This window comes from Vidua macroura (assembly GCF_024509145.1).
Source record: "Vidua macroura isolate BioBank_ID:100142 chromosome W unlocalized genomic scaffold, ASM2450914v1 whyW_random_scaffold_68, whole genome shotgun sequence".
NCBI classification, from domain to species: Eukaryota; Metazoa; Chordata; class Aves; order Passeriformes; family Viduidae; genus Vidua; species Vidua macroura.
Window position 1 is genome coordinate 2032188 of NW_026530538.1, and position 14470 is coordinate 2046657.

Sequence of the window (14470 nt, forward strand, 5' to 3'; positions counted from 1 at the left end):
GCCTCTATTATTTGCTCGCTTTTTTCACAAATCAATTTTGCTTCTTCAAAGGGGTCTTTCACATTATTTTGTTTCTTTAACACCATGATCTTTTGTGCCACTCCAGATGCAGCCAATTTTGGGTCCATAGGCATTGTTATCACTTGCATGCCTTGGACTATGCTGGTGATTAGCCAAATAAAACAGGGGGTCAAGCAAGGAATAAATATCTGTGATAGATAATTACATGACTGGCTCTCGCAATTAAGGGTTGAATATTGTGTGTATATTAAGAGAAGCTTTATTGATGTATAGTTATGCTACTGTAGTTTGTTGTTGAGAAGTCCTCTGTTCTCCCCATAATACCCTTTTCCCCCTCTGTATTGTTGCCAGTGGAAAGCCTGGGTTATCTAGGACAGGTAGAAAGAAGGCATGTACATATACCCCTTGCATAGGGCAGTTGAGAATGGAAAAGCTTGTTGCTGGGGGGGGCAAGGCATGACAACACCTGACCCTCCAATCAAGTTGTAAGTATTCTCCACCAATAAACAGCAAAGAAGAGTTAACTGATAGACTTTGGGAGGGGCCAGTTGGCTGATGCAAACCCCTGGGGTATAAAAGGTGAAGTATCCATCTAGAAGATAAGCCACATGGCAGGCAGCCACCAGGGGGGCTCCCAGCACTGTTTTTCCTTATTTAGTTTGTTTGTTGTATTTTTTGTAAAGGTTTAATAAACCTTTAAAATTTAAAAAAGTGAATGGTTCTTTCTCACATATCAAACCAGCTGTAGCACATAAAAGGAAGAAGTCTAGTTTCTTCCACCATTCTATCCCCAAGACATTATCCCACCAGCTAGTTTTTAGCATTGGTTCCCAATTTTGGACTGGTACATGGGCTATTTTTCTGATATTCTTGGCTCTATTCAGGATGGCATTCCCATTGTCATCTATTTCCAAACAACAATCTGATGTATTAAATTTTCCACAAACACCCCCTTCTTCAGCTAATAAATAGTCTAAAGCCAACCTATTCTGATACACTGCAGCTCTTGTTTGGGTTTGTTGCCTTGATATTAATTCCGTTGCCTGACCAGTTCTGTTTGTTATTATCTCTACAACTGCTTGGAATCTTATAATACGATTCAGCATATAAATTGGGGTTTGATATCCCCAACTCCCATCTTGTGCCCAGGTGGCTGGCCCATATGTTTCCACTATATGTTCAGGACTCCATTCCTCATCTCCCCATTTTTGAAATCCTCCAATCTGTTCCCTTTTATTTCTTTTTAGGTCCTCATAAATTGGTACTCTTAATTGATCTCCATCAGGTCCTGGTAAAAGAAAAAATCCTGGCTCTATGATTCCCAGAGTACAACTCCCTTTCCGCTGGTAGGGGAGTCTTGGGTATGCTCTTTTTCCACATATCCAAAATAAACCATCTGGTGCTTTACAATAATATTTTTTCTGTTGATTTATATTCTCCCAAACTGTGGCTATTTCTGGGATCCCGAAATAAGGATTCTTGCCTGTATGATTACATTGGAAAAGTCTAATTTCATTATTATACTTACAATTTTTTTCTTTTGTTTTTCTCTGTGTCTAATACAGAGTTAGTTCCTCTGGGATCTGCCATGTAAGAGTTCCATTGCTAACTTTATATCTCTTACAGGGAGTATTTCCTAATTCGCTAAGAAACTTTTTTCCAGTGCACCAGAGACATTCTTCTCCTATCACTGTTGAACTTAAAATCCACCCGTCTGGTCGGTTTTTCCCCTTTATATTTCTCTGGTTCCACTTAAGGAGTTCAACCAGGCCTATGCTACTGCCTTTCCATGGCCAATCCTCTGTCATCAAAGCCCCTCCACAGACCCAACAGTTGGTTATGCTAAGTTCCTTACTTTTTCTTTCCCTCAATGCCACAAACAGGTTTTTCCTAAATCTCGAGATATATATTTCCTCTTCTAAATGCTGTTTAAGTTTCATATACAAATTTTGATGTGGGTTTGATACAGAGTTAGATTGTTGCGCTGGCTTTGCCTTTTTGTTTACTAATTGTTCTTTTACCAAATCTTGGACTTTACCTGTCGCCTTCTGATGAGAAGGCAGGCGACCTGGTTTCAAGACACAGCACGGCAACCCGGCCTCCCCCAGGTCACTCGGGCCACAGACATGCACAGACACCAATGTGGTGGATGGTCAAATGGCGTTTATTATCTTATCTCATGGGGTTAAATAGTCAAGGGGGCTTCACTACGTCAGAAGGGGATGGTGGGTCTGGCTGGGGTTAGTAAGGAGTGGAAAACTACTGAGTTAGGAGGGGCTGCATGCTTTAGGGGTAATTGATTAACTATAGCAGGAAGAAGGGGGGAAGGGTCTAGCTTTCCGTCACATCCCGAGATTTTCCATTCGCCTGTCCCTATCTACCACATCTCCCCCCCCCTTTTTTACTAATGAATGAGGTAGTTATAAACATAGGCACTAAGGTGAGGTATAAAGTTGTAATGTGATAAGGGAAAAGGGTTTTTTGGTAAACCTGAGTAATCTTCGCAAGGGAAGTTTAGAGAACCTCTGCGACTGGCAGCGTCCTCGGTTTTTGGTTCACAGCATTTGTTGCCGGCCTATGAACAGGATGTTGGCCCGTTCTAGGCGAGCTTGAACAAATGAGACCAGCCTGTTTAGCAGGCAAGGTCCGAATGCGAAGGTTAAAAGCAGTATCGCTAGCGGACCTACTAGGGTGGAAATTAGAGTGGTGAGCCATGGTGATTGATTGAACCAGGACTCGAACCAGCTCTGTTGGGTTTCCCTGTCTCTCTTTCTTTGAGCCAGTCTATCTCGGAGTTCTGCCATGGAGTCTTTGACGACTCCTGTGTGGTCCGCGTAGAAGCAGCATTCCTCCTTCAAGGCGGCACACAGACCTCCTTGCTGCATGAACAAGAGGTCCAGTCCCCGCCTGTTCTGTAAGACCACTTCCGAAAGCGAGGAAACTGATTTCTCTAGAAAGGAGATGGATTTCTCAATCCTCTGCAGGTCCTCATCGATGGTCATTTGCAGCTGAGCAAGCCCTTGGTGTCGGGTCGCGAGGGCCGAGACACCTGTGGCTGTGCCAGCTGCTCCCAGGCCGAGCAGCATTGCGATAGTCACTCCCGTTATTATTTCTCTTTTGTGGAGTCGGCCGGGCTCCTCGAAGATGTGGTACACCTCCTCGTCTGAGTGGTACAGGACTCTAGGAACAATTAGAACTTGGACACAAAAATCGGTAGCGTCATTGAATTTGGCAAGGAACACGCAAGGACTTACCCCAGATTTCTGACAAACCCACATCCCAGATGCGGATGGGACCGCCCACTTGTTGATCTTTCTGTTGGGCTTGACGACTTCGGTGCAGAGGTTGCCTTTCTGCTTCGCCAAGGCTGCATTGCCAAAGCATTTGCCCCGGCCTGTGACTTGACTCAGGGTGATTCCCCTACGGGGGGTGTCCCATCTGCACTGGTGAGGGGCTTCGGCTGTGGAGTAACTGAAGGGGGTGTCTAGAGCGACTCCTTCGTAGAAAGGAGGTTTAACATCGTAACAAAGCCAGCAAGAATTGGTTAGGTTTGGGTTGGATTCGTTCAAGGATAGAAAGGTAGCCTCTAGCATGCGGAAGATTGGGTCTGAGTCCGACTCGGCTAAGCGGCCTATTTGGAAGGCATCTGCATGGCCGGTCGGGATATCAGTGGCCTTTGTGGGTAGTGGTTTGGGATGGGTAACGTTTCCCCCTTCCAGCACATCCTTAATGACCATATTGGGTCCTACCGGTCGGGGTGCCGGTGGTTGGAGCCTGATAATTCGCACGTTCACCCACTCCTTTGGCTCCTTGAGGACTACCGTCCACGTTCTGCCTGTGGCCCAACTAGGGTGTTCTGGCTGCAGAACCGTCATGTTATAGTCTGTGCACTTCCGATATTTGGGTTGTGCATGATGGTTGTCATAGACCCCTCCCTTGAAGGCGGGCTTTTTACAGCCAGTAGGTGCCCAGGTGAACTGCAAGAATCTATCGGGCTCTTGTGGTTCCCACCCTTCTCCCGATGGTCTGGCGTCTGTGACAATGGTTTCACAGCCCCAGTGTCCGCAATATCCCCACCCCGGGTAGTTACAGTACTTCTTCCCGGGGTTGGAGGCTGGACACCAGTAGGACAGGTACATGTACATGATGTGCGGGTGATGGGGTCGTAGTTTTGGTCGTCCTGGAAACAGGTCGGTGATATGGAACACGAAGGATGAGGTGCCTGCTGTGGTGATTTCTTTGAACACCTTGTCACTTGAAAGATGCTGCATGACCCACCTGAATGGCTGATGGGGGTGATAGTCTGGGTTGGCTCGCCCCCCGGCGATGAGCCCTAATAGCAAGATCACACAATGCCACCGTTGCTGTCTGGGTCTCACCGGTGTAGGATTCTTGGGTGCTGTCTGGCGTTTTGGTGGTTCGTCGCTTTTCTCTGGAACCGGGATGTACGCATTACGGGGACGACCCACGAGCATGTCCTGTAAACAGAAACTCGCAATTCTTGTTAGTCCCCCGGGTTGTGGCTGTATTGAAGAGAAGCAGTCCTTGATGTGCAGCACTGGGCATGGCTGCCCTTTGGGGTTTACCAGATTATATACCCGTTGTTGGTTTCCCTCTGGTCCGGTGATCCTTACCGGGAAGGCTTTTACTGCCCCTGAAGGAGCCCATTTTGCACAAGCTATCTTTATTCTAGCCCAGTCGGTAAGCTGGGCTGGTTCGCATTGTGATTGCCTTTCGATGTGGCTTAAGGCTTTATTCGCTTTTGTTTCAAACCGCGTTAGCTCCGCTTTTTCCGTTTCTGAGTCCCCATCAGCGTCTGTCAGCTCTCCCGAGCTGTCGGAGCTGGTGGAGCTCGACTCAGAGCCGGAAGTCGAGTGCCAGCGCGTTTCCGGGTCCCGGTGCCTTTTCGTGCAGCTCCAGCCCCGTCCTTCCCCCTCCCTTCGGGGGTGGTGCCGTTCCCGCCCCCTGGGCTTGCCCTGCCGCCCGCAGGGGGAGGTCTCTCCCTTAAATGGTAGCGGCGCTGAGCATGGCTCCTGATCGGGCATGCGCTCTCTGCCGCCCCCCTCCTCCTCCTTTCCTCGCGGCTGCGGACTAGCGAGAATCCGGGTATTCTGGGTCTTCCCGCAGGGAGCATGCGCGCCCCGCCCATCTTCTCGATCACTGGCGCCATGTTCAGCGGGGTAGGGCGGCGGTTGTCTCTCTGCGTCTCTGGCTTCCCTAGCCAGTTCCTCCCAAACGGACTGCGCGCGCTGTCGCGCCCCCGGCGCCGAGTCGCCGACTCGCGGTGAAGGGACGGACGGGGGGTCCGCGAGTTTGTCGGGAAGTCCCGCGGGGGGGGTTGGGCTCGGGCTCGGGGAGGGGGGGAACGCGCCCGATCCCCCCGGGTCCCCGCTCCCAGGTACCTCGCTGTCGGGGGCGGTTTGCGTTGCCGCTCCTACCCCCAGTTTGGGTGTAGCTAATAAACATGCGCTCGCCGCGCTCCATGTTTCTTGTTCCTCTAACACCTCGCGCAGAGCCCGCTCGACTTTTTCCCAAGCCTTAAGGCTTTTCCCGCTGCCTGAGGTTTTTGTTTCCTCGGCTAATGCGGCCGTACATCTCCCCCACACCTCCGGGTGTAATATATCCACGGGACGTTCAATCGTCCCCAGCTCGAGGAGTCTCGCAATAGCGAGGTAAAAATCTTGAGCTTACACTTAATTCCCCACTGCTTATAAATCGAACTTACGACCTTCGCGATGGCCTCCATGTGGATTGCTGGTCCGGGGACGTCTCCCCCGCCTAGAATCGGCTTGGCCGTTCTGGCCGCTGTCTCTCGTCCAGGAGATTCCCGCTACCTTAGGGTTTCGGCACCATAGTAAGAAAGGGGGGAAGGGTCTTGCTTTCCGTCACATCCCGAGATCTTCCGTTCGCCTGTCCCTATCTACCACATTTACCCCTAAGGACAAATGTGAAACAAACCTATCTCTCCCCTTTTGGACATTAACTTCCCAACCTATTACCACTTGTTCCTAAGTTTTCTGCAATCCAGTATTTTTTCCTGTTTTGAATAAAGGTACCTAATTTGGATGGGTTATAGCAGTGACTGTTGACATGGGTGTGAGTAATAAAAAAGGAACTTTGGTTTCTTTCCATGTAAAGCTTTCTGTAGCATTTGTAACACAATTTTGCTGGTATCCTGAAAGGGAAAAGACAAAAAATGAGTGACAGAAAAAGGAATAACAGAGGTCCGGTATGGCTTATACCCCCACCTCACATGCCTATGGGGTTGCTACCCATAGCAGGTGTATATAATCTTCTTGGTGGCAAGTACAGTGGCCAACCCGGGCTTGCCCTCTATTTCCTTGTCATTTCCTTTTTGCCATTTTTTATCCTGGTTAAGGGCAAATTTGGGAGAAAATTTCCAAAAGCCCCCCCCCCCCCCCCGAAAGCAAACCCACACAGCCCTTCCCATCAACCGGTTTGGGAAGAATTTCCTCAGAGAGAAGTGGAAAAAAACTGTTTATTTAAACAGGCAAAGCACTCCCCAGTGTAGCAGTCAGAGGCCCTGCAAGGCCTCCATGGTGGTCACTAGCCTAAGATAAGAAATGCAGCGTCATTATGTGTGGATATTCTCAGCTCAGTCAGAGAGAAAGAGAAAGGTTTTCTAACCAGGCAAGAGCCTGGTAAACAGTTGGGAAAGAATGTAAATAATTCTCTAATCTATCTTGTTATTCACATTGTTTATAGATATGCTCTGCCACTGTGCGTCATTCACTGTACACCAATGGTGTGACATGTTTTTACTCTAAGACCAATGAAATTAGGCTTCTCGATGTCCTCTATATATAGAGCGGTATATTTGAAATAAATCAGAGCTCATTTTCTTTGCCTTCTGATCTGGAGTTCTCTGTTCCCGTCCTGCTCGACAGCGACATCTGGTGACCCCTCGTGGAATTGCAGCGTCGGCCGAAGCCCCGAACCACAGCGTCTTGCGGGGGGGCTTTGCTGCGCAGCTCCACGCCAGTAGCCTGGAGGCTCTGGCCGGACACCTTTGGCCTCCTGAGAGAGGTAACGCTGAAACCGTGGGCCTTCCGGAGAAGGCTTGGTCCTGTCTGGACCGCGGGTCGGCTCTTAGAAGCCGAGAACTGAGTGGGACGGTTTTCCCTGAACTAGTGGACTGTCTGTCTCTTGAAGTGGACGTCTGCTAAGGGAGGGTTTCCTAACAATGGGGAACCAGCCATCTACAGCTGAACGGATGGTCTTGACCGCTTGGCAAGGCTGGGCCCCACAATTGGGTATCCGGGTCTCGGATGATGACTTCATCAGGCTCCTGAGGTGGGCTCGGGACCATGGATTCCCTGCAGACCTTAGTTTCGCCTTTGATCGTAAGGTCTGGAATGAGTTGGGCCGGTGCCTCATGAAGAAAGTGAGGAAGGGGGACGCTACAGCGTCTGCTCTGTTTGCGATCTGGGGATGCATTTATACGGCCTTGCCTCGTAAGTCCCTCAGGAGCAGTGACTCTAACTGGGGGTTCTCGGGAACTGAAGATACCGTTTCGATATGCAGCGGTGTCTCGGGAATCAGTGGGCGGCAGGCGGGCGGGGCGGTGTCCAGGCCCGGCACGGCGCAGAGTGGGTCTGTGAGAGACGATGGGACGCCCCGCGGACTTTACATGTCGCCGGGAACTCCTGCTAAGTCCGAGTATTCCCGTCCCCGTGACTACGTTCAGCCGAGATCTTTGCCGACAGATCGGCCACTGATTGCGCAGCAGTCTGTGCCACAGCTGACTGCGCAAGCGCGTTCTGCTGTGGGCGCGGTGCCTTTGTCGCAATCATCGGCTTCGGTACATCCGACACTGCAGAGCTTGTTGGGGGCTGTCCCGCCTTCGCCGCGACAGCCTGGAGCCCGTCCGGGGTTGGAGCAGACGGCTCCGTTGGTTCAGCCATTGCTGACCCCCCTTTCCGGACTGCAGGTGGGGGGAGGGGCGGTGCAGCCCGCGGCACGTGACGCAGCGGGGGGTGCAGCCCCCCGGGCTCCTTCTCTGTCGACTATGGAGCCTGCGCAGATGTATGGGTGCCGCCCCCAAGCATCGCCGAGATCGGGGATGGACTCTTTGACCCACCCGCTGGCACGCCCCCCGCCGCCTGGGGGGGCCCCGGTTCTGCCGACGGGGCGAGCGCAGTTGCCTCCTGGCCTGCCCCATGGCGCACCGGATGCACCGGCTGACTTGATTTCTTTCACGGTGCCGGCGTCAGTCGGGCAGCAGCATGTGCTGGGTGGCACCTCCATGACGTCTTTGGGTCGGCCCTCTGGGGGACGGACTTCTGTGTCTGGGGAGGGATCAGCCCCCGCCCCATCTGCCAGGGCGCCACCCCGATCGGCCGCGGGGCTCCTCGCTTCGCCCGCTGCCCCGCCCGCTGTGGCGGCGACAGCATCGCCTCTGTCCCTCGTTTCGCCCGCCGCTCCAGCTGCAGTGTCGCGGGCTCTGGCTGATCCCTTCGTGCCGCCGCCTGCGATTGGACGATTCACCGAGGTGCCGGTCGCGGCTCCGGTCCCCGCCCCTCCACCGGCGGCTGCCCCCTCCTTCTCGGGGGCTGCGGGCTCGGAAGCTGCGTCCAGTTCTTCTGTCTTGCGGTCACCAGCCGCTTCACCGGCCTCACTGCCTCCCGTAAGCCCGCCTGCCCGTGCGGATCGCAGGCTGTCCTGCTTGCCCCCCTCCCAGGGGGCTGGCAGTGACAGTGAGGATCTCTCCTGCCCCACTCCGCCGAGGGGGCGTGACCGAATGTCGGAACGTCGGCACCGCCGGGGGGAACAGGCGTCGCAGAGAGAGCTGTGGACGCTGCCTCCCTGTCGAGTGTCTGTGCGGCCGATAAACCCCCGCCGCTTCTGGGAGGCGGTCAGACAACGGGCTTTGGAGGCTGGTGACTGGGATCTGATAGAGCGGGTGGGGAAACCTGGGTGGGGGGGTCTTGAACCCGCAGCTCCAGGGGAAGGAGACCGTAGCTACTGGTCAGTTGGTTCCTCTGGCCTCTCCGGAGGTGGCACAAAGGGATGAGGGCGAAGAGGCATCATCACAATCTAAGCTTCAGGTCCTTCCCGTGCACAAAGCAGTCCCGAATTCAGGGCAGCAGGATAGGCACGAGGTGATAGCCTGGAAGGTTGTGCAGGATTTGCAGGATAAGGTGGCAAAATATGGGTTGGGCTCTGCTCCATTGATGCAGGTTCTAAGAGTGATAAACACTGACCTGCTGGCTCCCTATGATATTAAACATCTGGCCTCTGTGTTGTTTCAACCGGTGCAGTTTGACGTCTTTATGAACAACTGGAGGAGGTTGGCCGAGAGGGTTGCAATGGAGAACGCGCATTACCCTCAGACAGACCCTAGATACTGTGTGGGGGTGGATGCGCTCATGGGGCAGAATGCCTTTGCCAATCCTGATGTTCAGGCTACTTGGCACCCCATCATCCTTGAGCAGGCCCAGAAGGTGGGCTTTGCTGCATTGATGAAAACTATGGAGACGGCCGCTCCCAAGCAACGATATGTGAAAATAGTACAGGGAGCCAAGGAATTGTTCTTGCCATTTGTTGAAAGGCTTGCAGCTGCTTTGGAAAAGCAGATCGAGGATGAAAATTTAAGGCAGGTCTTATGCAAGACTTTGGCAAGGGAGAATGCAAAAGAAGGGCAAGCAGGTACAGGGGGCAAAAGTGGGGAAACGGACAGATTCTAACCTTTTGTGTTCCAGATGTGGGAAACCAGGCCATTTCTCAAGCAAATGCAAGTCCACTTACCATGCTAATGGTAAGCGTTTGACGGGCTCGGGAAACGGGGGCAAGAGCGCACAGGGGAACTGCGCGCTGACACAAGTGGTCCTCCAGGGCACGGCACCAGTACAGGGTGTCTCAGCCAACTCAGTGCCAGCACCCGTGGTTCTGCCGGGGTGGATGTACACACCGCAGCAGCAGTCATCTTAAATTCTAGTAAGGTGCATAAGGTTCCTCTGAATGCATTCGGGCCTTTAGGCCATGGATTGAGTGCATTGTTGGTGGGACGATCTAGTGCTACCCTTTTGGGAATCTTTGTGCACCCGGGTGTCATTGATTCTGATTTTACGGGCCAAATTTCTGCCATGGTTTCCACGCCCTCCCCCCCTGTCGTTATTCCGGCAGGGACCCGCATTGCTCAACTTGTGCCTTTCCAGTCATGTGTTCCCAGGGCAGATCAACGGATGCACGGGAATGGTGGTTTTGGATCCACTGGACCACTGCAGATCTTCTGGTCCGCGGTCATTTCTGCCGACCGTCCGCAAATGACGTGCTCCGTGATTCTACCGGGTGCCAGTCCGCCTTCGATTCAGCTGCAAGGTTTGATCGACACCGGAGCCCACGTGACAATCATCTCCTCTTCTGTGTGGCCTCCTAAATGGCCTTTGGACTCTGTGGGAGCAGCCCTTGAAGGACTGGGGGGTGCGGCACAGACATTTCTGAGTCGGCAGGCCATGTTGATCAAAAATCCAGAAGGGCAGTCCGCTAAGGTTCGGCCCTATGTTACTGCAGCTCCAATCACTCTTTGGGGGCGGGATGTGCTGGCAGCCTGGGGGGTACGGATCGGGACGGGTTTTTGCTAGGGGCCACTGCGCAGAAGGGCGCAGAATATCCTATGCTGCCTTTACGGTGGCTGGTGACCAGACCTGTCTGGGAGAACCAGTGGCCCCTACCACATGAAAAGTTAGTTGCCCTTCATGATTTAGTTCAAGATCAGTTTCGCCAGGGACACATTGAACCTTCTACCAGTCCCTGGAACACTCCTGTTTTTGTCATTAAGAAAAAGTCGGGGAAGTGGAGGCTGTTACAGGACCTCCGGAAGGTTAATGAAGTCATGGAGAGTATGGGGGCATTGCAGCCTGGTATGCCCTCACCTACCATGCTCCTCGCGGGATGGAAAATCTTAATTGTTGATCTGAAGGATTGTTTCTTTACCATCCCGTTGCATCCTGATGACAGGCCAAAGTTTGCCTTTACCGTGCCTGCCATCAACAATGCTGAGTCTGTACGGAGATATCAATGGAAAGTTTTGCCACAGGGCTGCAAGAACAGTCCGACTATTTGTCAATGGTATGTGGCTCAGGCCTTGTCTGGAGTCCGCGAGCAGTTCCCTGACGTGTATTGTTATCATTATATGGATGACATCCTGGTGGCGGCACCCACTCAGGAAGAACTGCTGAAGGTAAAGCCTCAGTTGTTCGCCGCCTTGCATTCATATGGACTGCAAGTGGCTCTGGAAAAGGTTCAAAGCCATCCTCCTTGGAAGTACCTAGGAGTCAAAATTCTTGAACGAACTATTCAGCATCAAGAGGTGCAATTCCCAAAGTCTATCACGACCCTGAATGATGCTCAGAAATTGCTTGGGGTCATCAATTGGTTACGTCCCTATTTGGGACTGACCACAGAGCGGATGTCCCCTCTGTTCAACCTTTTAAAGGGGGACCCAGATTTGAATTCACCTCGGAAATTGACTCCTGAAGCGCGACAAGCGTTGGAGGAGGTCCAGCAGGCTTTGTCTGCTCGTCAAGTTTATAGGGTAGACCCTTCCATTGATATCACTGTTTTCATTACCTGTCCAGACAGTCATCCCACAGGTGTCATTGGCCAATGGAATGACAAATGGCCTGATCCTTTGCACATCTTGGAATGGGTCTTTTTACCCCATCAATTGAAAAAGACGGCATCTTTGCTGCTTGATTTATTTGCCCAGTTGATAATCAAATGCCGTTATCGGTGTTTGCAGCTGATGGCAGCTGATCCCGCGAGGATCGTTCTTCCAGTGGAGCGGAGCACTTTTGAATGGTATTTCATTAACAGTGCTTCCTTGCAAAGTGCGCTGGAAAATTTTCCAGGGCAAATTGTTTACCATCTGCCCAGTCATAAATTACTGCAACTGGCGAAAACAACCAATCTGTCCTTAAGACCAAAAAACAGTTGAGTGCCAGTGCGGGGACCCACCGTCTTTACCGACGGTTCGGGGAAAACGGGAAAGGCCATTGTGACCTGGAAGGATGAGTCTGGATGGCAAGTGTTGGAAGGTCACGTGTCCGGTTCAGCTCAATTGGTTGAACTGAAAGCTGTTGCAATGGCGTTTCAGAGATTTTCTCAGATGCCTTTGAACTTGGTCACTGACTCTGCTTATGTTGCAGACATAACCCAGCGGTTGGACTGCTCACTGCTGAAAGAGGTCAACAATGCAGTTTTGTTTCAATTGTTGAGAGCTTTGTGGTGCGCAATTCAGGCCCGGGTTCATCCGTACTACATCCTGCACATTCGGAGTCACACCACTTTACCAGGTTTTATCACAGAGGGTAACGCCAGGGCTGACAGGTTAGCCAACCCGGCATGGGTGGCGCCTCAGCCTGACAGAACTGCACAAGCCAAGGCATCACATGATTTCTTTCATCAAAGTGCACATACTCTGCAGAAGCAATTCGATCTGACGCCAACCGAAGCTCGTGACATTGTCAGTTCTTGTGCTGACTGTCATGGGTTTGCTGCGCCTTTACTGGCGGGGGTGAACCCCAGAGGCCTAAAGGCCTTGCAGCTTTGGCAAACGGATGTCACTCACATTGCCAAGTTTGGTCGACTCAAGTATGTGCACGTGTCTATTGACACCTTCTCCTCCGCCATGTGGGCATCTGCTCACACCGGGGAGAAGGGTCGTGATGTGATTGCCCATTGGAGAATGGCTTTTGCAGTTTTGGGAATACCTTCAAGTGTGAAGACTGACAATGGCCCTGCCTATGTCTCACAGAAGACGCGTCAGTTTTTATGCTTGTGGGGAATCTCTCACAAGTTTGGCATTCCACATTCATCAACTGGTCAAGCCATCGTTGAACGCGCTCATGGTACTCTAAAGCGCGTTCTGGAAAAACAAAAAGGGGGAATGCCCGGAGAGACCCCACACAGTAGGTTGGAGAAAGCTTTATATACAATCAACCATTTGACAGTGCCGAAAAATTCAGAGATTCCTGTTATCCTGAATCATTTTCTTTCATTGCATCCAGCGGGTGAGGCGCATTTGCCCCGAGCAAAGGTCTGGGTGCGGGACCTTGCCACAAACAAGTGGGAAGGCCCGTGCGACCTCATCACTTGGGGCCGCGGGTATGCATGTGTCTCCACAGGTACCGGGGTACGATGGATACCTGCGAAGTGTGTGCGCCCTGACCTGCGACAGCAGAAACAGAAGGTGGTCAGGAGACGGTCTTCAGACAGTGACCATGGCGCTGACCACCCGTCACAATCTTCAGACGAAGACCAAGACATCGACCATCAGCCAGCTGGTCCCTCCACAAGCGGAGAGTGAACATTTGTTTAGTTTCCGGAAACAGACTGTTACGAGTTAGGCTGCCTGTGTAACACGCAGACTAACAATGCTTTGGAGTTGGTGATGGGTTTCTTGAAATTAGTAGTTAAATTGATAGCAAGTTATAATATAAGAATAAGTGGAAATCTCTTTGACTGAACTGAGCTGATGTTTGATGGGGGTTTCGATTGTCAACTGATAAACCTCGGAGCTGTGTTTGTACTCTTTCCTGCAAGGGGCCCTGCAGGAAGATGACGGGCACTGCCTCCTTCTTTAAACAAAAAGGGGGAAATGTGGATATTCTCAGCTCAGTCAGAGAGAAAGAGAAAGGTTTTCTAACCAGGCAAGAGCCTGGGAAACAGTTGGGAAAGAATGTAAATAATTCTCTAATCTATCTTGTTATTCACATTGTTTATAGATATGCTCTGCCACTGTGCGTCATTCACTGTACACCAATGGTGTGACATGTTTTTACTCTAAGACCAATGAAATTAGGCTTCTCGATGTCCTCTATATATAGAGCGGTATATTTGAAATAAATCAGAGCTCATTTTCTTTGCCTTCTGATCTGGAGTTCTCTGTTCCCGTCCTGCTCGACAGCGACAATGATGAGTGGACCAGAGCTGCCCCTCTTCCACACATCAGACCCCTGTTATCTCTCTGTAAGGCTATAGGTCGTATTCTCCTCAACCCTAGCTATTGGACAATTTCCAATCCCCCAGTACCCTACTTAAACCCTCACCTCTGCCCAGTTCAGAGGAAGAGCTGTCACTGGAAGCCTTTGCAGAAGCTGCCAATAAAGACATCTCCGCAGAACTCCACACAGCCTTCACTTCTCTCCATCCCTGCGTCTGCCGAGGCACTTTGCGAGCACAGAGCTGAAATCACTGAGAGCTGAACTCACTAGAGTTGAAATCACTCCACAAGTGCTCGCTAAAGTTGCCTGCGGCTGGGAGCTAGCCGGAGGGCCCAGACAGGCTGCGCCTCATCAGCACAGTGCTATTCGGGACACCTACGTGGCTGCTGCCCGGGGGGGTGGATGGACCCCTGGGACTCCAGGCCATCATACGTGGCAGCCCAAATGGAAGTACTGGCATCCTGGTACTCCTGAGAGCAGCA

General features: G+C 51.7%; 1 protein-coding gene across 1 annotated transcript; it reads left to right on the plus strand.

The window, feature by feature from the left end:
* Positions 1-7225: 7225 nt before the first annotated feature.
* On the plus strand, positions 7226-13369 carry LOC128822762 (uncharacterized). The gene is made up of 7 exons (XM_054004569.1): positions 7226-7335; positions 7567-7843; positions 7973-8944; positions 9222-9690; positions 10168-10362; positions 10626-11636; positions 12120-13369. The coding sequence occupies exons 1-7, from the start codon at positions 7226-7228 to the stop codon at positions 13349-13351; spliced, it is 4266 nt and encodes a 1421-aa protein (XP_053860544.1). The 3' UTR covers positions 13352-13369.
* Positions 13370-14470: the final 1101 nt, after the last annotated feature.